Source organism: Oreochromis niloticus, linkage group LG3, assembly GCF_001858045.2.
Source record: "Oreochromis niloticus isolate F11D_XX linkage group LG3, O_niloticus_UMD_NMBU, whole genome shotgun sequence".
Lineage (NCBI taxonomy): Eukaryota > Metazoa > Chordata > Actinopteri > Cichliformes > Cichlidae > Oreochromis > Oreochromis niloticus.
The window spans coordinates 33,638,679-33,666,364 of NC_031967.2; the positions used below are offsets into that span (position 1 = coordinate 33,638,679).

At 42.0% G+C, this 27,686-nt stretch overlaps 2 protein-coding genes across 2 annotated transcripts; both read right to left on the bottom strand.

The window, feature by feature from the left end:
* Positions 1–4,045: 4,045 nt before the first annotated feature.
* On the bottom strand, positions 4,046–21,680 carry LOC112845465 (uncharacterized). The gene is made up of 5 exons (XM_025904891.1): positions 21,602–21,680; positions 15,644–15,764; positions 5,349–6,006; positions 4,750–5,003; positions 4,046–4,184 (listed from the first exon to the last, which is right to left on the bottom strand). Exons 1-5 carry the CDS (start codon positions 21,678–21,680, stop codon positions 4,046–4,048), a joined length of 1,251 nt encoding a protein of 416 aa, XP_025760676.1.
* A 1,463-nt stretch (positions 21,681–23,143) lies between these two features.
* LOC109197459 (uncharacterized) lies at positions 23,144–26,474 on the bottom strand. Its single transcript, XM_019352458.2, has 3 exons — positions 26,355–26,474; positions 24,667–25,327; positions 23,144–24,308 (listed from the first exon to the last, which is right to left on the bottom strand). The coding sequence occupies exons 2-3, from the start codon at positions 25,222–25,224 to the stop codon at positions 23,985–23,987; spliced, it is 882 nt and encodes a 293-aa protein (XP_019208003.2). The 5' UTR covers positions 25,225–25,327; positions 26,355–26,474; the 3' UTR covers positions 23,144–23,984.
* Positions 26,475–27,686: the final 1,212 nt, after the last annotated feature.

Sequence of the window (27,686 nt, forward strand, 5' to 3'; positions counted from 1 at the left end):
TTCCTCATTTGAAATGTGAAACTGAATTTGTTGACACTTGGTTCACATTCACTGCCTGCTTATTTCTCTTTACTCGCGTGTCGTCACAGTCTGGCTGTTTTCAGTGGTGTGTGTTTGCCTCAGGCAGTGAAAACAAGTCTGTTGGATCCAAAGTACTTTGCAAAATACTCAGATGTGTAAAGTATTGTGTTTTTGTTGGCGGTCTGACCTCTTGTCACCAAACCACTGTCATACTATTGTAGCAGCATCTTCTTAGCTACAAAATCAACACGCTGCTCTCGTCCCAAGTCGTGTCTGTACTTGTGTGTTGTTGTGCATGATAAGGAATATGTGGCACAGTGTCACTATATCATTATTATTGTGATGTGACACTTTTTTATCACATAAAGTTTATATTGGGTGGTATAAAATGGCACAGCCTTAATCAAACTATAAAGTCCAGCACTAAAGTGAGAGAGTCACTGTGAATTTCTTCTGACTTCCTTTGAAAGATAACACGTGTAGTCAAAGGACGCTCGCTTGGGGTTTATGCTTAGTAATAATTGGTAAAAAAAATAAATAAATAACTGCAGTCTGCTCTTCAGGTTCTCCTGAATGTGTTGTTCTGCATATCTAGATGGAGCTTCATGTTAATCAACTGTCAAGTGCCAGAGAATTTACATAAATCAGTGTGATAGGATTATGTAAATATGCTGGGGTAGTTTACAGTAAAGGCAGTGAGTAAAGCTCTGTCTATAACAATAGATCAAGCCCACTTTGATCTCTCAGTGTGTTAAATCTGACTCATCTGAATCTGACGGTGTCTGCAGACCACTAAATTGTCAATTCCACTTAGAAACAAAATTTTAATTCTAAAAATAAATCTTAGTTCTTTTTACAAAAGAACAGACAAAATTGACTAACTTTTGTCAATATCAAATAAACTGAGAACTAAAAGGAAATTCTCAATCTCTCCTTAGCTTTTCAAACAGTTTTAACAGTTACTTTAGTCTGACAAAAGCCGAATGACGAATTAGCGCTTTCAGTCAGAGATTGAGCATGCACCGCTTTATTGTATTTCCAGACTTGCTTTCGGCACAATTTACAGTGCGCGCTTCTCTGTTTTTTGTCAGCCTCGAAATAGCCGAAATACCTTCACACTACGGAACTTCTGTGGCCCTTCCGTTCGATTGGAACCATCATCGGTTTTTTCTTCGGTAACCTTCGCTCACGCTCTCGGTTGATTTTTCTCTAGTCGGCAAACTCATTTCCTTCATTACCCGGGCAGCCCGGCTGCAAAAACACATACACATGTGTGCCTTGGCACTTGTGCTGTACGTAACAAGTCACGTGACGTGACGCTGCGGCTGTGATTGGTTTGGCTCTGCGCTACTTAATTTGGATTGGCTGTTCTTTTTTTTTTCTTTTTTTTTAATAGTTCATAGTTCATATGCTTTGTTTCACGCTCACCATTTCTGTAGTAAATGTAGTAAATCTTCTTTCTACCTGCACTGTGACACTCTGCAGTGTTGTCATGGGCCATACTTAATGTTACTGTTTGCAGGTAGAGAAGTTAAGATGGAGAAATGGGAAAGTCTGTTTGTTTATGTTGTTTGTGTGAAGAAGAAAAATCAGCATTTGCAATAAAACGCTGTTGATATAAGTACAGGTTGTTGTTAGTCTTTGGCTGAGTGCAGTGTTTTCTACTTTGCTTTGCTTTTTCACCCAAGCAGAAATAACAAGAATGAACTATGTTATTATAAATGTATAAACTGAATATTGTTAATAGAGTTTTGATTATTATATGCACTAGTTTTGGTCACAAGTGTGGGTAAAAGAACTTTAAAAAGCTGAACTTTGGGTTTTAAAGTGAGAGCAGTTTCTGAGTGTGTGGCTGTGATCTACCAGATACACTTGTAGTTTAACAGCATCTGGTCCTGCTTGTTGTTCCTCAGTTGAGTTTTCACTCTGAAAACCATCAAACACTTTAAATTCACACGTGTTTGTTTGTGTGTTGCAGGAGTTTCGCTCTGAATCCTGACCTCCTCCTTGTGCTTTTGTGGCTTCTGAGGCAAAGCAGAACAGCTGCTGATCCTGAGCTACTCTTACAAATGGAAGTTCAGTGAAGAGCTTCTCTCACACAACATATCCTCTATTGGACCTGACTGAAGAGCCAGAGCCTGATGTTCTCTACAGTCATGGCCAGAAGAAGCTCCAGTGCCAGAAATGAATCACAAAGCTGAATTCTATGTATATTTACATGGTAATAAAAAGTCTGTAAAGTGGTGATCTGTGTTGGGGTCCTTAATGCTGACTGAAAATAGTTTGTGACTTCTTAATGAAAAGTGCCTTTAAAACTCTTTATTTAAATAAACAGAAAATATGCTTTTAAAAATATGACAGGAAGGGTTTTATGGAAATAAAGTAGGTGTATTATTTAGCAGTATCTGAAAATCCTTATCAGGTGATTAATTGAATTCACCCTGTTTTGGTGAACTTTGTGTAGATTCACACTTTTATTTAAAGCCAATAAATGTCTCGCCTTTTAATTTGACTTTGTCTCTGTGTCCTGCATTTGGTTGTGCTGTCAAGAAAGTGTTGGTCATTTTACAACATGAGCATTATTTTGTCTTTCCCTGAAGGAATATTCAGGAAATGAGGATTAAAACGAGCGTGTCTGTTCATTTCCTTTTGATTCATGAACAGCCTGGATCAGGTCCAGTGTGTAACAGCCTCAGTGTTTCCTGAACTGTTTGCCTCCAATAACCTTTGTCTCTGCTGGGCTACACTGGGAAACTCTCCACACTGACATTCAAAGGGAAAAAGAATCATTCTTGTGTGTGTTGCTTAATTTCTACAGTTTAGACAATTTAATCAGTTTGTCAGCAAATAAAACCTCTTACATCCATCAGAGATGCTGGCTGTAACCTCGTGTTGTAGTGGATTTTTGTATGACATGTATACCTATAAATCTAACATGATGGATTTTTGTACTTATATATCGATCTGAATAACTTTCATGTGGAGTTTTAGGCATGCAGTGGTTCACACACACACACACACAAACACACACACACACCCACAAGTCATGCAGCACACTCATGAGGCATATCTTCACTGTCCTGTACACACACACACACACACACTATAAACCTACACTGGAGTGTTTTATTTTTATGTTATGCATTTAACTCATATATTTGAAGTAGTTAGGCCAAGTATTATTCACATTAATATCATAATTATCTTTTAAAAACTATGCTATTTGCTGTACTAATGTGTGACCTTTGACCATGTTGTGACCTATTGTCAGAGGGTAAAGCAAAGGGTTAACCTAGGGGTGTCACTTTGGACCGGGCGTTCAGCCAGCGCCAGGTGTGAACTCTGGCCGGCATTTGACCCTGCACCTGCTCCTGGGTGCGTGGGAAAGTTACTCAGCAGCAGGAGGTGGGACTACTGGTACCTTTAAAAGGGGGCCGGGGACAGCCCTCTGGGCTTTTTCCTGCTGTCTGTCCGTGGGGTCGGTCCCTACCTGCATGCGCTTACTGCGAACACCCTAGGGGAGCTTTGCTTTTCCTTCTGTTTTGCTGAGCTACACTGTTCAATAAAACAGCTGGCATAGAACTTTGTTCCTCTCCTGTAATTTTTGTGTTTTTGACTTTAATTGGAATTGGGAAGCTGAGATCTACCTATTGCTAATCTGAAGAATTACTCTCCATTGTGACAACTACAGTGTTTGAGATCGTTTCTCCTCCTGATTAATAGCTGTTAAATTACTGCCTGTTTGTATCTTGAGTGAGGACCTCTCCCTGTCTAACAGCACCACATCACTGGCCAAGGAGGCTCAAACTCGCCTCTACTTCCTCGGAAATTGAGGAGAGTACGAGTCCCACGTGTTCCTTCTACTGGGCATTTTTATATATATATATGAATGAGATTCACAGCTTTAGCAAGGATAAGCTTACCAAAAAAATAAAAAAAATACTACAGAAAGAAAATAGCAAACTTTACATGTTTCTGTCCATATTTGATTCTTTAAAATGTTTTCCCATTAAGTCTAAATGTTTCAGAACAGATTCCACATGTGCAGAGGCTCGTGGAAGACAATCTGAGGGACTTCCTCTTTCGTCAAGTTGAGCACAGCCACAGATCCGCTGGCTAACTCTTTCTTTTCTGTGAGCTGTTTTGTTTGGTTTTTTTGCCCTCTGTACATGTAAAGAAGGACAGTCTTACATGTCTGTTTTGGCATTCTGAGGGACTTCCTCCTTCATCGAAGTCTAACCACAAATGCAGTGTTACTGTCACTTCTCACTACACTGCATGAGCTGCATGAGCTGTGGTTTTTCCATTCTTGTTGTGACTAATGTTTTTTCACAAATCTGTCAGTCCAACACCACCTCATCCTACAACCTATAATCTAAAATTAAAGCTTATAAGAGGTTTATAAACTTATTTTTTCCTCTTGGCATAACCAGGCTTCAAACTTTACCAGCACCAACTGGACTGAGCTGTTAACAAGAAAACACCAATAAATCAATATAATACAAAATTGTGTGTGTTTGTATTTTTTTCCCTCCATGGTGTAAGTTACTGGTGTGCAGATATTGTGTAACTCGCTACATGTAAGAACGGATGGTGAAGTTAGACACAATAGGAAGACATGGAGACACTGATGAGCATCTCCAAGTAAAAGAACCAGTGTCTTTATTTTAAAAAAGAAAATTCATTTTTTTTTATTCATTAGCATTATTATTATTGTTATCATTAGGCAGTAGGTTAGTTTCCTCTGGAGTATCAGGTGACCTTGCAGAGCCATTTGTAGAGACGTGCTGATCTCCTGATGACTGATCATTATTGGTGGTGTGGCACCCGTTTAGTTGGTCTCCGGTCTCCTCATCTCTTGTTTCTCTCCTCTGTTTCCGGCCCAAGAGGAAAGCCAGAGGACCAACGATCCCAGATGTTACAGCTGCTGTTACAAGGACTGTGATCACTGTGATCCATGTCCTATCAGAGGACTCTGATGGCTGTCAGGACAAGAAGACAGGAACCAGGCATGTTAGTGAGTGTGGTTTCAGCCAGCGTTAATTTAAACGGATGTTTCACGTGTCATCATTAAAAATGTCCCCTTACACACAAACACTAACAGACAATGAGCTCCACCCGTGAAGTGAACTGACTGTGCAAGGCATCAAATCCAGGTGTTGGTGGAAAGCCTGCGTGCTGTGACATCACCTCACTGTCCTCCACTCAAACACTGACTCACTGCTCTGAAACACTGACTGCGGAGTTTGGCGCCAAACGCGCCAATAACGAGGCATCAGAGTTTGCTCTTCAGTGTGTAGCTATTTAAATGTGGTCGGTGTACTCACCGTCGGTGTGGTTGTAGGCAGAGGTGTGCTACCGGCTGCTGTGGGGACTTCGGGACGGACTCGCAGGCGGACAGCAGAGCGGTGTCTCTCCCACTTGTCTATGTCACAGTAATAAACTCCTTCATCTTGTTGCTGGACTCCCTTTATGGTGAGGGACAGGTCTGCTTGTCGGTCCCACTCTGATGGTATCGACACCCGGCTTGTGTCAATGTCTTCCCCGTATGTGATTCCCCCTGTTTTAGCATCCAGCTGAAGCACCGCGTTTCCATTTCTCCTCCAGCGCGCAGATTTCACCGACTGACCCGCGGTGACGGAGCGGCACGGGAGTGTGGCATCCTCGCCTTCGGATACGTCAACTTCAGAGGGCACAAATACTTCCAGCTTGATCGCTTCCAAGTCTTTGCCGTTGCATGTAAACTCGTACAGCCCTTCGTCGTTCAGATCTGCGTTTTCCAGGATGAGAGAGAGCCCTCTTTGATTCACGCGGTCTGGATGTTGTGGTCCGGGTTTCCAGACGTTTTCCAGGGAGGCGATCAGCTGCGTACTGGCATCATTCCTTCGCAGATTCAGTCTTCCCCGTCCCTTCAGGCACTCCTCTGACAGCAGAAACTGAACGTCATCTCCTAAAGGAGCTTGGATCAACTTTCCGAAAACCTCTCTGCATAAAAATAGAAGAATGCACAAAAAGCTCAGAGTCTTCATCCTGTGAATGAGGAGATAGAGTGTCTAGCCCGTGCTCTACGGGCTTTAAATAAGGAGAACGTAGGCAGAGGCAGTAACGCTAACGGTGGGCCCCGCCCACCGAAGGGCAGCACCTCCTCTACTACACTGATTAGAGGAAGGGAGAGGAGAGGGAAATAATGATATTTCTTTGCAACTAGAAGCCTCATCATAACATTACAACACACGCAGAAGCAATGACAATAATAATAATGACTGTATTACGGTCTATATTACTATATTATAGCATGTCTTATTATTAAAACGTCTGTGTGACTTTAATCATGAATAATATAGCTGATGATAAGCTCGCACACAAGAATTTCACTCACATGTACTGTACCAGTGTACCTGCACATGTGACGTGACAATAAAAGTGATTTGATTTGATTTGATATAGAGACTTTCTCTATTGTACTGTTATGTTATTCTTTTAGTTGTAGACTACAGCTCTTTGGTCAACATTTGCTGTTTTTAAATGTGTTAATAAATGTTTTGACTTAACTGTGACAATCAGCTGCGTTTTACTTTAAATGCATGCAGTTTATTGTTTATTCACTGTAATAAAGATTATTAGTAGAAACGGGTAAAAAAAAAAAGGCAAAAGGAAGGGAAAAAATGAAAGTGACGTGCTGCGCTCCGGTTAGCTAGTTTTTATGTTGGACGGTGAAAGGAAGGGAGCCGCAGAGAGCGGAAAATGGTAAAATATCCGCACAGCGTGTGCGTTAAACCGGCTACAGACATGAGGACGTTACTCAGTAGTCTTTTATTCATCCCGGATACTCCTGCATAACTTCAGGTAAACTGTTTTGTTGTTTTTATTATTATTATTATTATTTTAGCTCCTCGTTAGCTTTGGTAACATGCTAACAAACCTAGCCGTTTTGGAGCTCGTCGACATTTACAAATCGGCTGTTTTGCGTGGGGTTGTAAACGTTTGTAGTGGTAGTTTTGTGGTTTTGGGGAAGTATTTATTTGTCTGACAGAAAGAAGTTGGTGTAGGTAGGTAGGTGAGTGAGCTGTAGCGAGAAAACACGGTATTGAAAGAGAAGGGCAGGGTGTGTCACCTTCACCAAATCCATCTACACTCTCGATATGCTGTCAATAATCAATAATCCCACAAACCAAGAGGTTAATTTTCGTGTGTATGGTTACACATTCATCAGCTGAGGGTGGGGGAGGCATTGTGCATGAAGAGCCAGGCCTCATCTCCACCTTTCTGCATGAAGGCCCACCTCTGCAGGCTTTACGCCCTCAGTGTTAACGCCATCTGTACGAGCCTGAGCCTGTGACCGTGGCTGAAGCTGATCCTGGTGTTGAACAAAGATGTTTCTTTATGTGTTTTTTTAATGTGATGTGACACTCGATGCATCACTCATTGACAGCAGAAGAAATTATCATTGCAGTGCTACAACCTTGTGTGCATGAATAAATGTATCTACTGCAATGTTTGTGGTGCTTCTATGACAGATGTGTTAGCAATAACTGCAGGGGCTTAACACAATGCTCATCAAGCACATTTTACACACAGATTTTAAAGTAATAGGGTGAAGCAAAATTCTGAAGAATCAAACCACACGTACAGTTAGAGCCATAATCACAGCTACAGTCACTCTAGTGACACAGCCAAAGGACCCATAATCTTATCCCTTTCATAAGACTGTTTCTCAGGATTTATATTCATATCTGGGGTTTTACAGACAATAATCTGTGAACTGTGATGAACAATGAGTCTGATGAGCTGCTGTGTCATTCATCTTTCTGGTGTTGTAGTCTGTTATATACAGTGATGGGAATAACGGCGTTACAAGTAACGGCGTTACTAACGGCGTTACTTTTTTCAGTAACGAGTAATCTAACTAATTCCTATCGTTACAACGCCGTTACAGTTACTAACAAGGAAATGCGGTCCGTTACTATTTTTCAACAAACAGACGGTTGAAACTGTGTTCAGCTTACCGCATCTTATATCAGCTGCACGGAAGTAGCTGTAAGTAATCTGGACGCTACAGCTTTAAGCAGCTGCGCGCTCCCGCAGACGATAATCACGATCACTGTCTAGCACAACACCTGGAGCTCAGGGGGCAAAACAATTGCATGAGTGCTGCTGTTTGACTGAGGAAGAATAAAGTAGTCGTGGTAAGTCAATCACATGACCACTTAAAGACAAAGCAACAAGGTGATATATACCAGTTTATAAAATGTGTTGATAGGCCACGTAAAACCAGAGTCGTGATAAACAAGATATACGCGGCGTTTTTTCCTCAATAGTTTCGCCACGTTAGCGCTAGCAAGCACTCTCTGCTTATGAGCAAAAAAACAAAACAAAACAGGGGAAGTTTTAGGTGTGACGGCGAGAGAGAGAGAGAGCAGAAAAAGAGAGAGAGCGAGTTTTGAGATGTGAGATTTGTGACGTTTAGCGTGTTTGGAGTGTGTAGTTAATGTGTTGTCTTGTGTAGTTAGTGTGTAGTGTTGTGGATAGTTTTGTGTTGTGTGTCAGAACAATGAGGCGACTGCTGTCTCCAGGTAGAAACAGAGGTGATACACCTGCTGCTGTCAGACCTGCAGGTATCAGGCTGTGATGTTCTCCTTTATAGTGGACAGAAATGATTTTTTTGGAGTGGCACAAATAATTTGTGTGCCATCTTATTGAAGAACAGCTGATTGTTCTGTAAATAGTTTGAAATGGTTATTTAAAAAATCAAGGTAAATGGATGGAAATAAATTTGTTGTTTGCAAAACTTGTGCATAGGATTTTAAAATTGACAATTAATATTTGCATTTGAAGTTATGAAATATGATTCATTAAACATGTTTGTGGTTGTTACAGTAAAAATATAACTTTTTCTACTCTGATTTTATGGTTTTTGTCTGATTTTAGATCAATTCTGGTTATACAGTATGACAAAATGAGAACATAACTGTAAATTCAGGCACGCGAGGTTGTGCTGAAAAGAATGATACCAAACAAGGCAAAGCAAATAGTTTCTAAAGGTGAAATGTGGAGAGAAAATCAAGAGTAGTAAAAAAAATGGCCAATTATACCCTGGACGCCAGAAAAAACGCCAAAAAAAACGCCAAAAAAAACAAAGAACGTTTAAACGTTCTTTGTTTTTTTTAAAGTAACGCAATAGTTACTTTTCCAAGTAATTAATTACTTTTAGAATATTGTAACTAGGGATGCACCGATACCGATACTGGTATCGGGTATCGGGGCCGATACTGTAAAATGTGTGCGTACTCGTACTCGTAAAAGTTAACCGATACCATGAACCGATACTAATGTAGCCCGAATTTGGGAGTAGATACTCATAATTCCCATGGACTTGAACGCCACGGTAACATAAGGTGTTCACAGTTATGTGATGTAACTGTACCCTGAATTTAATTTGCCCTGTAATATGTCACAAGGTAAATACAGGTAATTAGAGCAATCAAACTGTTATGTTAATCATAAAGTATTATTTTATGGTATGTAACTCTGAAGGGAGTTAAAATATTCTGTTCTAATTTTCTGGAGGCCCGTGAAGGTAGCATAAAACGGGACCTGTGTATCTGTTGCAATGGAGGAGGAGAAGAGAACGGCATGGAGAGATGCACGAGGTTAGCTGAACCAAAGTGAGAGACTCGGCTAGTTTTACTGAGGTTAACTTGCACAAAAGAGTGTGTAACTAGAAAGCTAACCGTGTGGGAGCTTCGCAACAGAGTGTGGGTGAAGTGACTTTTTGTTTCAACGGTCGCACCACCGTGGAAAACTGTGTTTCCAGCTACGATCGCCGAGGCTAAAGGCTAGCCCGGACTGCTTGGCTGCACCACGGAGGCAGCCGCTATGGACTGTCGGAGAGCTGGACAGTGACGGGCTAACGTGCTGTAGCAGAGACAGTATCGGGTCCGCAGGGAGTGGATTTAGTGTGGGACTGGTGAACGGCGACCTACCGAGCAACGGAACTGTAAGTCAGACTTTTGTGCTCTTACTGGGGAGAAGAGGATTTTTCTCCATCGTCCAGCGTGAGCAGCAAACAGGCCTGCAACAAGTGTGAATGTGAGTGTGTGTGGGGCCCATGTGTGAATATTGTATGTTTAGTGGATTTATATAACGTGTTTTGGAGTGTATATTAGTGAGTCACTTACCAAAAGGTGATAACATAAGTTGGGTTGTTTAATATAATTTGAAAGGGAATTATGTCATTTATACAGTGTATTTCATTTGGTTAAGGAATTGGAATATCATTTGAGTTTAAAAAAGGGATGTGTTGTACAGTATTTGTCTCTGCCCTTACGTTCAGTAAACGTTTCGTTTGTGTTAAAGAGTTGTCTGGGGTCGTTTCTTTACTACTGGTTAAGTTTAACTTGTGTGTGGTAGAAGTATCGGTTTTTGTACTCGGTATCGGCAAGTACTCAGATCCAAGTATCGGTATCGGATCGGTTTGAAAAAATTGGTATCGTTGCATCCCTAATTGTAACTCAGTTACTAACAGTTACTTTTTTGAAGAAGTAACTAGTAACTATAATTGAATTACTTTTTCAAAGTAACTTGCCCAACACTGGTTATATAGACTGAGATAGTAATATAGACTGACCCCTTAGTTGAGGGCAGTGCAGACACTTGTTCTCTGTGTTTATGTCGAATGACAGTTACCCACATTACAGATGTTTTTGTATCGTGTTATATGGATCTTTTCTATTTTATTATCATCTATGTGAAAACATGGATAGACAGTAGGGCTGGGCTATATCATATCATCCACGGTAATACCGGTGTAATGTTGGGCAACGATAAGAAAATGAAATATCGCGATAAAATATGGGTAAAACGCGCATGCGCAGTGCCTTTGTTTACATACGCACATGGCGGCGACGCAGAATGAGAAGAGCGAAAGCGGATCGTTGAATGAAACTGATGAACCAGAATTGGTTTGTAAAAATGCTGCAACTTCAGTGGTGTGGAACTGTTTTAGCTTTCGTCCGTCAGATACACAACAAAGCACTATTTTTGGTAGCGCATGCTAGCGGGCCGTCGTTATTACCGTGTTGTTTGGAAAATACGGCACACTTAAAATCAATCCTTTGATTTTTCTGAAAATCGACAGTGCCCCTTATAATCCCGTGTGCCTTATGTATGAATTCTGGTTGTGTTTACTGACCTCGAAACGATTTTATGTGGTACACGGCGCTCGAAACTCTGTCAAATGTTTCAGTACGACTTTGCTAAGCTACGAAGCTGCACCGCTTGATGGATTGTCGGAGCATTACGGCTATCGTAGGCAGGAGCCTCGCGGAGTGATACGTACTGTTGTGTGTGTATAAGCTCTTTTTAAGTTTTGTGGATATTATACATGGTTATGCTCAGGATATGTCGGCCAATTTCCACAGGAAATGCCTTTTGGTTAAACTGTCAGCAAGGATTTGCATTTGCACTGTTAATTTTTTATATAACTTTAATGCAGATAAAAAACAGCTGCTTGTTTAAGTGAAAATACATTGATGAGGTTTTTTTTGCACTAATAAAGCTGAGGAGTTGTAAAGTATTTTGTCTAGTGTCAATTATATCGTCAGTTATATCGTTATCGCAAATTTTCAAATGTATATCGTGATAAATATTTTTGGTCATATCGCCCTGCTCTAATAGACAGCATGAGAGAGATTTAGTTTTGCTTTTTGTTGTTCTCCGAGAGAACACATCCTTCGTTTCCCTCCATTCTGCTGAACTTCAAAAGCATTCACGGTGAAAAAGCAGATGTTCATGACCTTAATGCTAACTGCTCAGATAAGTCGGAATTACTGTTAGAAGGTTCCATGCTTCCTTAATTTTAGCTCCTGGATTTTTGGACACTTTAAAGGAGTGTGTACCTGCTAAAAATCATTAAAACAGACCCAGAAGAAAGTCTCACTCTGTCAGTTACGTGTGACAATATACAGATGTGGACAAATATCTTGGTACCCTTGAGTCAATGAACAAAAAACTCACAATGGTCACAAAAATAACTTTAATCTGACAAAAGTAATAATAAATAAAAATTCCATGATTGTTAACCAATGAAAGTCACACATTGCTTTTTAACCATGCTTCAACAGAATTATTAAAAACAAAATAAATGCATGGAACAGGCCTGGACAAAAATGACGGTACGCACAACTGAATATTTGTTGTACAACCTTTTGAGGCAATCACTGCAATCAAACGAATCCTGTAACTGTCAATGAGACTTCTGCAGTTCACAGTTGGGACAGTGTTCTTTTCTTGATATGCTTCATTTTTCTGTCTGTGAACATCGAGCTGATGTACCTAGGCAAAAATTTCAATTCTTGTCTCATCTGTCCACAGGACATTCTCCCAGAAGCTTTGTGACATGTCAACATGTAGTTTGTCATATTCCAGTCTGGCTTTTTTATGATTCGTTTTCAACAATGGTGTCCTCCTTTGTCGTCTCCCATGTAATCCACTTTGGCTCAAACAACGACGGATGGTGTGACCTGACACTGATGTTTCTTGAGTATGAAGTTCAGCTTGGATCTCTTTAGAAGCTTTTCTTGGCTCTTTTGTTACCATTCGGATTATCCGTCTCTTTAATGTGTCATCAATTTTCCTCCTGCAGCCATGTCCAGGGAGGTTTGCTACGGTACCATGGATCTTAAATTTCTTAATAATATGTGCAACTGTAGTCACAGGAACATCTAGCTGCTTGGAGATGGTCTTATAGAATTTACTTTTAACATGCTTGTCTATAATTTTCCTTCTTATCTCCTGAGACAACTCTCTCCATCTCTTCCTCTGGTCCATGTTGAGTGTGGTACACACCTTGTCACCAAACAACACAGTGACTACCTGGAGTCCTTTATATAGGCCCACTGACTGATTACAAGATTGTAGACACCTGTGATGCTGATTAGTGGACACACCTTGAATTAACATGTCCCTTTGGTCACATTATTTTCAGTCTTTTCTAGAGGTACCGTCATTTTTGTCCAGGCCTGTTTCATGCATTTACTTTTTTTTAAATAATTCTGTTGAAGCATGGTTGAAAAGCAATGTCTGACTTTCATTGGTTAACATTCATAGAATTTTTATTTATTATTCATTTTGTCAGATTAAAGTTATTTCTGTGACCAGTTTTTCTTTCTTTGACCGAAGGGTACCAACAATTTTGTCCACGTCTGTATGTGTGTGTGCTAGGGCTGTTCGATATAATGATATATATCGGATGACGATATAAAAACGTCTATCGTTTCATTTTACGCTATCGTTTGTTTCGTGGTGTCGCAAAATAAACTGTTTACGGCAAAAAAAATTCACAGTTTTGATGGTCACTGTAGTGGCTATATTAATTTTTTAAAGTTCTCTCTTTCTCTTATATTTAATATAACCACACTACAGACGGACAAGCGCCTGTTTTTATGCGTTGTCGTTAGCAACAACGACGGTAACACCATCGCGTGTCCGCTTGTTTATGTACCACATTATACCTTTCACAATAAAGCTCAAGATCCTGTTGAGACTTTTCAAAATAAACTGAATCACGTGAAAGATGCAGAGTGTTTACGGATGAGAAGCAAAAAAGAGCCGTCAGGTGCTAAAAAATAAACCTTAGACTCAAACGTTAGAACAGGCTTTTCCCCGCAGCACGCTGTGTAATAAATACTCACAAAGAAAACGGCGGCCGTTACAACCTATGTCTAAAAATGTATCGATAGATGTCTTATATCGGGATATGAGATTTTGGTCATATCGCACAGCCCTAGTGTGTGCTAAAATGTTTGTTGTATGTTTTTCTCCTCAGATACTTCAGAGAGTTTAGAGCTCGCCATTAATGAATGTCTACGTTTCAGCTGTCAGCTCACATGGCTCAGCTATTTGTATAGAAGTTTAGATTTAAATGTCTCACGCATGCTGTGTAATACTTCAGTACCATCAGTGTTTATACAGGCAGTTATTCACACACAAAGGGGAATGTTTAAAGTCATTAGCTGCAGATTTATTGCCATCTAGTGACTGTTTACTGAATGAGTAAACTGAGCTTCCACCCTGATATTGATCAGCTTGTACGTCTCAGGCTCAGATGGATCAGAACAGCCTCAGTCAGGATTCTTCATCTGTGTGATTAATGTGAGGTTTCATCTTGTTTTCATCCCAAAGACTGGTGGTGGTGAAATCCTCAGTTCTGTTAGAAAGTAAGCAGTTCCTCCACTCTATGTATACATTTACCCTTATTTTTTACTGTATTAAAAATCAGTGCTGTGTTTATGGCCTGGGTTAAATAAAAACAAAACAAAACAAGATGTAATGAATGCAACACGCTCTCATCTCAATACCTGATAGGGTTAGTTTGGCCTTCACAGAGGCCTCCACCTCCAATCTTACTAAATGTTGCACAGCACTTGATTAAAGCCTAAAATGCATGTAGTCGAGTAACTGCTGTGCCGGCTTTAAACACAGAGAGAGTGTGGCTCTCAGCCACACAGAGGGCCTCTGGCTCTCAGCCACACAGAGGGCCTCTGGCTCTCAGCCAGAGGCTGCAGGAAATCCTAGCAGGTCATTAGTCATAACAAGGAGGCTGGCTGTGTGCCTGGTCACCAGTTGCAAAGCACCCCTGACAATTGAGTGCTCTGGTATTCCTGACAGGCTGTTTAACAAGCTGCCATTAATAGCGCAGATGTGGAGACGAGCACAGTGCTGCTAATGTTTAGGGTCCATTGAAACTCTGTGGACAGAAGTAAGATCAGCTCAGATTTGTCCTGTATCCTTCCTTCACACCAACTGGTCACCAGCAGCCAGCTGAGGAAGCAAAAGGCACACTTACAGTCTAAGCTTTGGTTTCCCACTAATGTTAAAATTAGCCTCACTGCTATGATGTCATGTTGCTGTCACAAGGAAGCCACAGGGATCCTGCACTCACTCTTCATAGAAAGTGACTGTGGTAAATTAGTGGTTCCAGTTTTCATAATAAGCTCCTTGAAAGTTGTCAGTCTGTTTCACTGTGGTGAGACTTACCATAGTCCTACTCATACCCAAGCACCCTGCTTTAAATGTGGTTGTCTGTGCTGGTCGGCCTGCATGTTTCTCTGTATTTGACAAAGTGGTTTCTGTTTGTTCTCTGTTACAGCAGCCATGATGGATGCTCTGATGCTGGTGGAGAGACGTGATGTCAGCCAGGATTCACCTTCAGGGAGGGCAGGAGGGGCTGGACAGTGGGAGGTGAGCAGAGCTGGAAGGATGATGGACTGTGTGGTTGGGTGGAGGATACAGACGATACAGTCAGATTCATAATAAAGCAGGTGGAGCTTTGACAGCAACCACACAGACCCAGGGAAATGATCTCTGGATGATTTAATTTAGACTTTAACTTGTTTTAGTCACATTTGTGATCACTGTGTGGTTTCTGTCTTATTGTTGAACAAGGCTGCTTTCTTCATTGTGTGTACAGGAATGTGTTCAGTTGTCAGATGGTTGTGCACAGGCTCCTTGGACTTGTGATATTTCTTTGAACTGTATACTGTCTGTGTGGGAGAATACCTGAGTGAAAGTTGAAGGTTTATGTTGAAGAGTGAATCTGTTTAAATGCAGCTGGTGTACTTACCCTTGCTGTGGTCGTAGGCTGAAGTGAGCTGCCTGGTGGTGGTTGTGGTGTGAGGGCTTGCACAGGGCTTCCTGTGAGAGGGGAAATGTTACATCATCACCTACAGTTGGATGAATTGTGGCTGATTAAAAACTAGAAAATGTAGAAAGCTGAGTGCAACACTGCTGGCTGTCTCATTGTTATGGCAGCTGTGAGACTCACCGCTTCGGTGTGTAAAATGACATTTGGCAAAACTGCAGCTGACTGTAATTACAACATCACTCAAACACATTCTCTAGTAGGTGAGTGTGAGAGAGAGAAAGGAGGGTGGTGCCATTAAGTAAAGTGTTTTTATTTCTCTAAGTAGTCTAATTCATGTTTAAGTACCACATTAACCACACAGTCATTTACTGGTCTATTAAAGCCTGCTGAGGGGAAGCTTTAGAGCAGAGAGGGCCACAAACAGCCCACTCTGGTCTCAAGTGGGTTAAATCACTGCAACTCTCCTCTCTGTCAGTGTGAAATCTTTAACTACAGCACCATCCTACCCTTACTGTGGTGTTTTTTCGTCAGCACACTGTGACAGAAAAAAATGACTTACTGCCAAAGTGTGATTTTTTTTTTTTTTTTTTTTTTTTTTTCCCCTCGACAGGCAGCAGCAGGACTTGGACAATTGTTACTATGTGGCAACACTGATGACTAAGGGGATTTACCAGAGAGCTGACTGTTTTATAGTCGCACTTCTCTCTCTGCAAAGTATGCACACCAACATACAAACAAAACTTAATAAAACACAACACCCCAACCAGTCACAGCAGATGGCCCCGCCCCTCCCTGAGCCTGGTTCTGCTTGGAGGTGTCTTCCTGTTAAAAGGGAGTTTTTCCTTCCCACTGTCGCCTTGCTCATACGGGGTCATATGATTGTTTGGGTTTCTCTGCATGTATTATTGTAGGGTCTACCTTACAATATAAAGTGCCTTGAGGCGACTGTTGTTGTGATTTGGCACTTTATAAATAAAATGTAATTGAATTGGACACATAAAAAGCAGTCACAGTATGCTCCTGTTTAAAGAGTCAGAAATATATATGCTCCTCCTGTTTTCTGTCATATGATGATGATTCTGGTGGATCCATGTAGCCCAGTGACTGTATAAAAGATATTTTATACAGTCACTGGTGTAGCCACTCCACACACACACACACACATTAAGTTCAAAGGTCATAGAAGTGGTACACCCGATATGTCTTTGTTTAAAATTAGAGTTATTGCCAGTAGGTTTGGGGGAAATACATTGATGGTAGGCAAAGCACTTTATATGACAGGGTAAAGACCTACAACAACTTTAAGGTAAGCTAATGGCTCAGTCTCACTGGCTTTGACAGTTTATCAGCATTCATTGCTGTATTATCAGAAATAGATTGCAAACTGATCCCAGTCAATCACAGACTGATATCATATTGACTGTCTCGTGGCAACAGTTATGTCAGGATTTGGTGACAGTGTTGGTGTGTTTGATCGTCTCATTTTGGTGCAAAGAAATATTTGATCTGACTGGATGAAACTGATGTTGACAAAGTTTAACTTTGAGGACATAATTTGCAGAAACAAAGTGATGAATCACAGTGTGTTTTATTGCAAAAGTCAGAATGTCACAAAATGTTTCAACAATGCAATAATATACTATCATGAGTGAAGTATGGTGATAGGATCCTATCGTGTGCTGTCTGCTGATTCCTGCCTCTAGACTTTGATCATCGCTAATCAGCAACATTAACGTCCATCAGCACAGCGTTTCCCACTGAGAGCTGTGGACTGGCTGCACCTTGCTGACAGGCTGAGTGACACTTGGAGAGATGTGGACTGACCTCGGTCTCAGAAGCTCAATTCTGCACGAGTGCACTGAGCCTCAGCAGGCAGACAGACTCCCTGACATTTATTAACTGTACTTACTGTACGAGAGCAGAGAGATCCAAGATGAGTCAGTCTCTGTGTTGTGACTTTATGAGATTTTCAAATCATTGCATTTACATTTTAAAATACAGAGTTTGTAAAACTGTGATTCAGATTAATTTAATTTTAGCTCATTGTTCTCCTGCTGGGCCCCATCTGTTGGTTCATGCTCACTGCTCTGAGACTGTGTGGCTTGTAGAAGCAGCAGTATATTCTCAGCACAAAGCAGAGCACGTTTCTTAACAGCCAGTGGAAACTGTGCAAACCTCAGGAGTAGAAACCAAAGTGAATCAAGTTATGATATTAAATGAAGGCTGTGTGGGAGCGCTGAGTAAACAAGTGCTGCTGTGGGGCTAATTTGGCGCTAACTGCTTTATGTTTAAATTAACAGGGTGATTCTCTTCAGTATTACTGGTCAACAACTGCACATAATCCCTACTGTGACTGTTTGTGTGTGAAAGCAGTTACAAAACTAAAGTAGCTCATGTTACATGTGCTAATGTGTTGTTGGCTGAGGCTCAGGAGGTTACAGAGCAGATCACTTTCTAGTCTCCCCGTCTAAATGAAAGTGTTGTGTAAAAAAACACCAGTCTGTTGTCCTTTTACTGTCTGATATATTGTACAGGGTGTCATCTGATTTCAAAAGGCTGTATTTTTCTACAGTAATGAATAAAGTAGCTTGTGGGAGTTTTTAATTAAGTTTGTTAAATCAACAAAAGAAAGAAACCTCAGGTCAGCTGATCACATGGTCCAAATTAAAGTCCTCCTGGAGCTCAGTGCACTGAATCCAGCTCTAACTCCAGATGATGATGATGATGATGATGCTAACTCTTGGTTAATATGAAGGCTGTCAGGAGGCTTGTTAGGACTCATCATAACTCTGTTGCTCCCTCTCTGCAGGTGCTGTATTCAGCTGAGATGATGCTGCTGCTCATCTTCATCTCCAGCTGTGTGGGTGGAGCAGCAGCAGAGGTGGAGGCTGAGGATGGTGTGGATGATCAGGTGTGGTTTTTTTTTTTTTATAAGATTTATTTTCATTTTTAAATTGAAAAACAAACAAAGCGAACAAGCAAACAAAAAGCTCACAACTGTGGCACACAGCAAACATCTACAACTAACCACAACATGGCAGGTCACTGTGACCACAGGAGCACTTCTAGGTGCACACTCTTGTATCCATGCTTTTCAAGAATAACCTCAGACATCCGAAAACCAAACACAAAAAGTGATACCATAATGACATTGGTAATTACGGAAAGAGTTTGGACAAAAAAAAAAAAAGGACAAGCGTTCATGCATTGAAGGTGGACTAGGTTGTGTTGGCTCTGGTGATTCAGCTGTTTCAGGGCTGATCAGCTGTTCTACAACTTTTACCTCAGGGGATTTGTGCCACCTACAGATTCTCCTGTACCTGCCAGCACACTGACACTTTGACTATCACAGGCCTGTGTGTGCACATGTGGACGCTCTGTGTAACAATGATATTCATTTTAGCACTACTTACTACTGACATGCAAGAGAGGAAGACCAGGTTTCATTCCTGTGCTTATATCTTACTAAATGCAGGGTAATGACTGTGTAATGTGTTGAATTTAATGTAATGGACTGTCTGAGCGCATCTACTGATAAGCTGAGTCAATAGAAGCACATCCTGTAGATAAGCAGCTCTAAGATTTACTGTCTCTGCTGCTCTGAACGAGTCCTCTGAGCTTCAGCCGCAGACAGAAACTCACATTTATCCAGTCAGATTCATCTTCAGGACCTGAGGGAGCAAAGCAGACACAAACTGCAGGATATTTTATTTATTGGTCTGTCAGCACCTAATCAAGCCTCTCTGACCACATATTTATTGTTGCTGGCTGATTGTGTGAGGCTGTAGCTCCATCTGTCTACTGTTGGTGTAGAGATCATCCTTTCATCAGCTGCTGGGACAAAACCTTAAAGCTCAGATAGAGATAACAGGTGTCACACAGTAACTGTGAGATGAGCTGTATCTGCTGATGGGAGGCTGAGGTGGAGGTGGCTGTGATAAAGGTGCTTAGATTTGCACTGGGAATGACAGCTGTCAGGTATAAGAGTAGTAGTAGTAGTAGGTGTGACAGAGCAGAAGTGAGTGATTGAAGGAGAATAATTAGTTTAATAAAATGTCTTCACATGTCTGTGAAATACTCAGCTTCGAAATAGAAAGTGCTGTCTCACTGTGACATCTGTTAGAAGATCGACTGTATTAATCTCTCAGTGCATTATGTGCTGAGTCAGTTCAATCTGACAGTGTTTGCTGCCACACACTGCTCTGGTGTGTACACATGTTATACGGCCATAAAACTGTGAGAGATTCTGTTCTTGAGTGTTTCATGCAGGCAGATCCTGATTCAGCACAGCTTATAGTTTCTTATTTCCTGATGTTCACAGAGTGTCTCGACTCCACATGTAGTTAGTACTACTACCATAAGGGCTGCACTACAAACCAAGTCCAGCATAGCTTAGCTTTCTTTGCATTAGCTGGCTCATAAAACCTCAGTCAGATATCACAGACATGCTTCAGTCTCTGTTTGCTCTCACACTGAAAGTGATTTCACGTCTCCTTTCACACCTACTTCAATCCAAAACAATATCAGAGGAACTGTTGATAGAGATCAATAGAATATATAAGAAATACAATAGAAACACAGCAGTGCTGCAGACGATCAGTGATATTTCAAAAGATCAATGAACATTTGGCACATTCAGTATGTAAGCAGTGAGAGAAAGTCCACAACAAAGTCATTAAATCATTGTTGACTCATCTGAAACTCTGAACACATGACCCAGTAAGATGATCTGTTTCCATATGTTACCATATCACAGAGACGCCTTCCTGATAATGAAACTTGATTTTAGGCTCCATGTACCTCTCAGCCTGTTAAGTCACTCCGGGATGCTCTTCATGTGTGTTTAATCTGTGCACACAAGTTGTTTTGATAAAAGCTGAAAACTGATGTGGAAACACTGAGAACAGTGACTAACACACAAACCCATAAACAGGAACGCCCCACCGCCACCTCTTAATTGGTTAATTAGAAAAAGTCTGCTTTTTTCTTTACATGCACAAACCAGCAACACTTTACCGCAAAACCACTTCAGACCCTTCAGAAGTTAGGACTGAAATAATCTCTGTAGATCATTTGTTTAATGATCTTATTGGTGATTTTACCTTTTCAGCTTGTTTAACTGAGCCTTAATCTTAATCCTCTGCAACAGTCTGTGTGTCTCAGTGCGATGGAGAGCTGCTTCTTACTGAACCCGACCCTGCAGAGCACTGAGGGCGTCCTGTCAGCTTCAGGACCACCTGGCAGGAGTTTGTGGAGGACCTGGGTTTCTGCTGGTCATCGCCCTCCTCTCCCTGGGCCTCGCCTACTACGTCAGCAGAGTCCTGCCTTTCTCAGGGTGGAGAGGAGGCAGCAAAATAAATGAAGATCTTTATGTAGAACAAAAACTCTGGTATTTATTTGTTGTGTGTTACGGCTGCAGCCATATGACCACTGTGTGCTGTCTTGTTCTGTCTCTCTACTGTGTTTTAGACTCTTTGCAGGTCCATCCTCTAATGAAGAGTAGCGAGCGGCTGATTGGCCCGTGGAACACGTGCCCACGTTCAAAAGCCGCTCTGACAGCTCCAGAGAGAGAGAGAGAGAAGCGAGCAAGCGGTTTGACAGCCGACACGGTCCTGGCCCTGGTTTCCAGCTTATACCTTTTGTTGTGTATTTGTGTGAGCGTGTTCGGTGAGAGCAGCTCCTAGTGTGTTAACTTAGTGCTTAGGCACTTATAGGCTGAAGCAGAAGGGGTGAGCCGCCTTTTTCTTTGGAACAGTTTTCTCCTGTTTTCCGGGTTAGGGAGCGAGGGTTAGTACTGTTATTTGTTTGTTTTATTTCTTTCATAGGGTTTAGTTAGTTTTCTCTGGTGGGATTTAGTTGGTTTTGTTTATTGTTTTGGCCTGGGTTCACCCTGGAGCTATGCTTCATCACCTTTAATAAAATCACTTTTTTACTCACAACTGGTTTTGGATGTTTGGCTTGGGAACCAGGGCGGGTATTTGTCTCTCTCTCTTCCAACCTTTATGTGCGTCTCCATCCGCCTAGACTGGGGGCGTAACATGTGCAAATCTGATCATTTTATTGGAATATGAACATCATCATGTGATGCTGCCAGTGCAAAGAAGAGAGGACGGTGACTCAGAGACACCGACAGCTTCATGTGTGAACGGCTGCATTAAAATTCATGAGTCTGAAAAATATTTTTAACACATGAGAAGTTGACACAAATGTTGCACATCTGGTGTGTAAAGGCCTTTAACCTGCTGTGAGCCAGACTTTATCACCAGACTATCACTGCTGGGCCTCACTGACGTTCTTGAGAACAACATGACATAGGATTTTTAAGTTGATATCACAGGCTACAACCTTAAAGTCAAGGTCAGAGGTCAAGGTCTCTGTAAAGCTTGTGAACTCAGTTTGATGTGTTTCAGTAGAGCTTCCACAAATTACAGGCGATAAAGTAAAATCACTGTTCAGTCATGCGTGCAGGTAAGAATAGACAGTGACTGAGAGCGTTCATGCATTGAAGGTGGAATAGATTGTGTTGGCTCTGGTGATTCAGCTGTTTCAGGGCTGATCAGCTGTTCTACAACTTTTACCTCAGGGGATTTGTGCCACCTACAGATTCTCCTGTACCTGCCAGCACACTGACACTTTGACTATCACAGGCCTGTGTGTGCACATGTGGACGCTCTGTGTAACAATGATATTCATTTTAGCACTACTTACTACTGACATGCAAGAGAGGAAGACCAGGGTTCATTCCTGTGCTTATATCTTACTAAATGCAGGGTAATGACTGTGTAATGTGTTGAAATTAATGTAGTGGACTGTCTGAGTGGGTTTGCTGATAAGCTGAGACAATAGAAGCACATCCTGTAGATAAGTAACTCTAACATTTACTGTCTCTGCTACACGGAAAGAGTCCTCTGAGCTTCAGTCTCTGTTTGCTCTCACACTGAAAGTGATTTCACGTCTCCTTTCACACCTGCTTCAGTCCAAAACAATATCAGAGGAACTGCTGATAGAGATCAATATAGATTATAACAAGCGAAACAGAACTTTTGCTAAAAGTCTACTTTTAGCTTTACATGCACAGAGCAGCAACACTTTACTGCAAAACAACTTCAGACCCTTGAGCAATTTTCAGGAAGTTAGGACTGAAATAATCTCTGTTGCTGTTTGTTTAATGATCTTAGTGCTGATTTTATCTTTTTTGCTTGTTTAACTGAGTCTTAATCTTAATCCTCTGCAACAGTCTGTGTGTGTCAGTACGATGCAGAGCTGCTTCTTATTGAACCCAACCCTGCAGAGCACTGAGGGCGTCCTGTCCAGCTTCAGGACCACCTGGCAGGAGTTTGTGGAGGACCTGGGCTTCTGCTGGTCATCGCCCTCCTCTCCCTGGGCCTCCCCTACTACGTCAGCAGAGTCCTGCCTTTCTCAGGGTGGAGAGGAGGCAGCAAAATAGATGAAGATCTTTATGTAGAACAAAAACTCTGGTATTTATTTGTTGTGCAAATCTGATCATTTTATTGGAATATGAACAACATCATGTGATGCTGCCAGTGCAAAGAAGAGAGGACGGTGACTCAGAGACACCGACAGCTTCATGTGTGACCTAACACCTTTACAACCACGCACTGATAAACTCATTTCCTCTTCCTCACACTTGTCATGTCATCCCCGTTTGCTCTGTTACAAGCTGTATATTGCTGATGTTTTGTATCTTTTCATTATTTTCTCCTCACTTGTTATTTATTCAAATGTTCTTTTAGAATGAATTTTTCCCTCTCTGTCTTTATTTCACACAAATACCTGCAGCCTTTCTGACTGGAAACAGTTTTGTCAGGATATCTTGATGTTCTTTGTTAAAAGGTTTTCAGTGTTTATTCCATCAAACATTTCAAGTCATTTAATGTGCAAATTGAATAAAATCATGAATGACTGTAATCATCATCAGGTCACTTTATTATCCACTCAAAACTTTATTGGCACACAGCAGCTTCCCTGAGCGTTTTACAAAAAGCAAAGTAAACACAGTAAAGACTGTAAATCTGTACAAACAGGCAGGACAATATACAAACTTTGTTACTGAAGAGATCTCATTTATCCATCTTGAAGCTAAATTATACACTGATTATGTAAGCAGATGATTTACAGGCATTACTTGATTGATTGGAAGACAAACAAAATAATAGAGACAATCTCAAACATTGTAACAGCAGTCAGATTCAGCAGAAGGAAAACGGAGGATTTCTAAACCTGAGAAAGTGGAGTTGCACAGTGGTACCGTCATAAAGGGGGCGAGTTCAGATACTTAAAGGGATGAGCTGTTGTTTTTTCACTCATCAGTTGTGGGTAAAGTCAGGGTTCCGTTTGACTTTAGCATGCTGTGTTGGTCACTTCCTGATTCCCTGCCCTCTTCAGTCCCTCCTCCTCCCTCCTCTGTGCCGTTCCAGAGATGTGCATCACCTTTGTTGATGGTAACACTTTTCAAGTTTATTTCTTCTTCCCGCTCTGAGGATCTTCCACCAAAACCTCGAGTGCACACATTGAATATCCTGTTCCTCAGAAACCAGCAGAGCCAAACAAGCAGGTCAACGATCACAAATACAGCTGCTGTTATGGAGAATGTTCTCCACGACCAGTCAGAGCACTCTGATGGCTGCGGAGGACAAGAAGACAGAGCAGAAATATTAGTTAGCAGTTTTAACTGACTTTTAATGTTTTCAGTGAAAGTGAAAATCAAAGATTTTACACTGTAAAGCTCAACATAAAGATGAGATCTTTATATACAGTCTGTGTGGACAGACCACAACCCTCTCTTTGCACATCTGTAAACACATGTTCCTGCTGAACCGCTGCGTCTGAATTTTGACTGTTCTTTGCTGGCAGGACCGGTTGCCTTTGGCCCCTCGTGCTTATCTTTATGGCCACGTTATTTAAAGTCTTTCAGTCAGTCTGCAGTGATTAAACTGGACGATTAAGGTTTACAGTGAGTGTGAAACTACTGAAATTCTCACCGTAGGTGTGGTTGCAGGCTGTGAGGTGCTGCCCGGTGGTGGTGGTGATGGTGTGGAGACGTGCAGGTGGACAGCAGAGCGGTGTTTCTCTGTCTTCTCCACGTCACAGTAATACACTCCGTCGTCTCGGAGCTGAGCTCGCTTCACGGTGAGGGACAGGTCTCCTCGCTGGTTCCAGTCTGATGGTATGGACACTCGGCTTTCATCATAGCCGTCTCCGTAGGTGATTTGCTTAGACGGAGGATTCAGCTCCAGCACCAGCTCTCCGTCTCTCCTCCAGCGCACCGATTTCACAGCCTGACCGAATGTAACGGAGCGACACGGCAGGATGGCACCTTCATCCCGGGGTGCGACAACTTTATAGGGAAGAAAAACGTGCAACTCGTCCAGCTCCCCCCTCTGTTTGTAGTTGCAGGTAAACGCGTAATAGCCGTGATCGTTAAAATCTGCTCTCTTTAATATCAGAGAATCGGAGCTGTGAGCCACCCGGTTAATGTAACCCGGTCCCGGCTTCCAGACACCGTCAAGAGAGGCGACCAGCTGATCGGTGCCATCCATCAGCTGATGATGCAGAGTGCCTTTTCCCGTCTTGCACTCCTCTGTGAGGGCAAACCTAACATCGTCTCCTGCAGCGGTCTGGATCAGTTTCCCAGACACCCGGCTGATAAAAAGAAATAGAAGACTGTAAGTGAGGGGGACAGATGTAGGACTCATCCTGCGCGCGGGGTGGAAATGTGCACCTTTTACGCGCCAGCTGGCTTTTTATAGTCGCAGTGGGTGGTGCCGCCCGAACACCGGTCTGAGCCACATGAGAGCAGAACGATGCCCAATTGGTCACTTGACTGTCTGAAACAGCGAGCCCCTATGACTTAACTGTTATTATTATTAATGTTATTATTATTATTATTATTATTGTTGTTATTATTATTATATCATAGATGTGTAAAGGCGTTGCACATGACACAGCCGGCGTTGTTACCCTTTAACCTCAGTGTACTTCAGATACATGTATTTGTGCTGTTTTTATGCGTAATAAACGGAATAAAACACTAATCTTGGCACGTCGCCTCCAGCAGGAAGTGATCCGCTCAGCAGGCACTGCTCTCGTTAGCTACCAGGTTCATTTGATGGGGAAAGAAAAGTGAGCTAGAAACAGCAGAAAATGACAAATTGTCCCCACAGTCTGTGCGGTCAGGGAGATAACGACGTTAGAGAGTTGATACCCAGGTTTATGTACACGTCGCAGTTTGGAAAGCAACATCTGCACTTCAGGTAACATCTTACTAGCTGTGCTTGAGCTAACTTGCTAAAACCTTTGGGAAATATCCGGAAAATGTGGAGGTGTTCAGGCGTCCCCATGATTATTGATGCCGCTCAAATACATCCCAGCTAATGAGACACTAGTTAACTGTTTTAACTGAACCAGAGGAAGGACTAGAACAATGTTTAGCTTAGCACGGCTAATAGGCTAACGAGCATAGCCTGCTCAGAGCACGACGACATCTACAATAAAAGTCTGTTTATTTTCCACTTTTAGGGTATCTTACAGTTTTATGGAAACTAATCTTAATTTTTCTGACCCCAGTATAAGAAAGGAGTTAGTGTAACATAATTTTAAAGCGTTTTGAAGACACACACGGGCTTGAAGCGGAATCAGGAGTATAAACACCGTGGTTGGTATAGCTCACTGGGAGGAGAAGACACATTTGACTGTAGCAGGCTCTGCTGGTTCACCTGACACCACACATGGGCTTTTGTTATTACTCCAGTTTTATTTTTCAGCTGGCTGTTCAAGCCGTCACTTTCAGTCCTCCACTGTCATCATCCTGATCCCTGCATACTCCTGTTTTTAAAGACCAGGGAGGCACGATTAACCAACTGGCCACAGGTGGGTTAACCAGTCTCTCCCTAGCACTACCCTTTAAATGCTAAAATGGTAAATGGCCTGTATTGTATAGCACTTTACTAGTCCCTAAGGACCCCAAAGCGCTTTTACACAACCAGTCATCCACACATTCACACACTGGACCACCCCTCCCCTGCAGCTGAGCCACAAACCAAGCCACTGTGGCATTTCCTGTGATTTACCCACCCAGGCCACTCCTGTTCTCTGGAATACCAGGGGCGTGAGGATTTTGTTTGGTCAGTAGAATGGGGCTTAAGTTTGGGTACCTGGGTCCTGCTGGAGGTCAAGGTCTACGGTGGTTAGGTGGTGGAAGGCGATTGTAAGACGGCAAGCTAGGAGGGGAACTGACCAGGGTAGTATGTGGGTCCCTGAAGGTCAAGGTGGTGGAGGGCGACTGTGTGTGCCAGGGCAAACTACTGAGAGAGTAGACCAGGTTACGATGCGAGTACCCGGGGCCTGCTGGAGGTCAGGGTCAGGCTTCTGCTACGATCGTGGCTCAAGAGTTGGGTGTTCGTCTTGTAATCGGAAGGTTGCCAGTTCAAGCCCCGGCTCGGACAGTCTCGGTTGTTGTGTTCTTGGGCAAGACACTTCACCTACCGCCTACTGGTGATGGCCAGAGGGGCCGATGGCGCAATATGGCAGCCTCGCTTCTGTCAGTCTGCCCCAGGGCAGCTGTGGCTACAACTGTAGCTTGCCTTCGTCAGTGTATGAATGTGAGAGTGAATGAATAGTGGCATTGTAAAGCGCTTTGAGGGGTCCCGAAAAGCGCTATATAAATGCAATCCATTATTATTATTATTACCTTTCTGTCTGCTCAACTGTCTCAACTGGTTTGATCCCCATCTGCTCCAGTCTGCATGCAAAATATCCTTGAGCAAGATACTAGATACAGGTTGCTAAGAGTAGAAGAACATCTCCATTTATTTATAATCCCACAACCAAGAGGTTAGCCTTTATTTTCCATATTGTTTATTTAGCAGATTTTCATTGTTAAAAGAGTGTGTGGCGTGTACCCAGTTTGGTATAACATAAAGAGTATACTCGGATAACGAGTAAAATGAGGCATTCATTTATAGTTTTTCTTGAGAGTTTTTATGGAAGTACATGTTTTCAG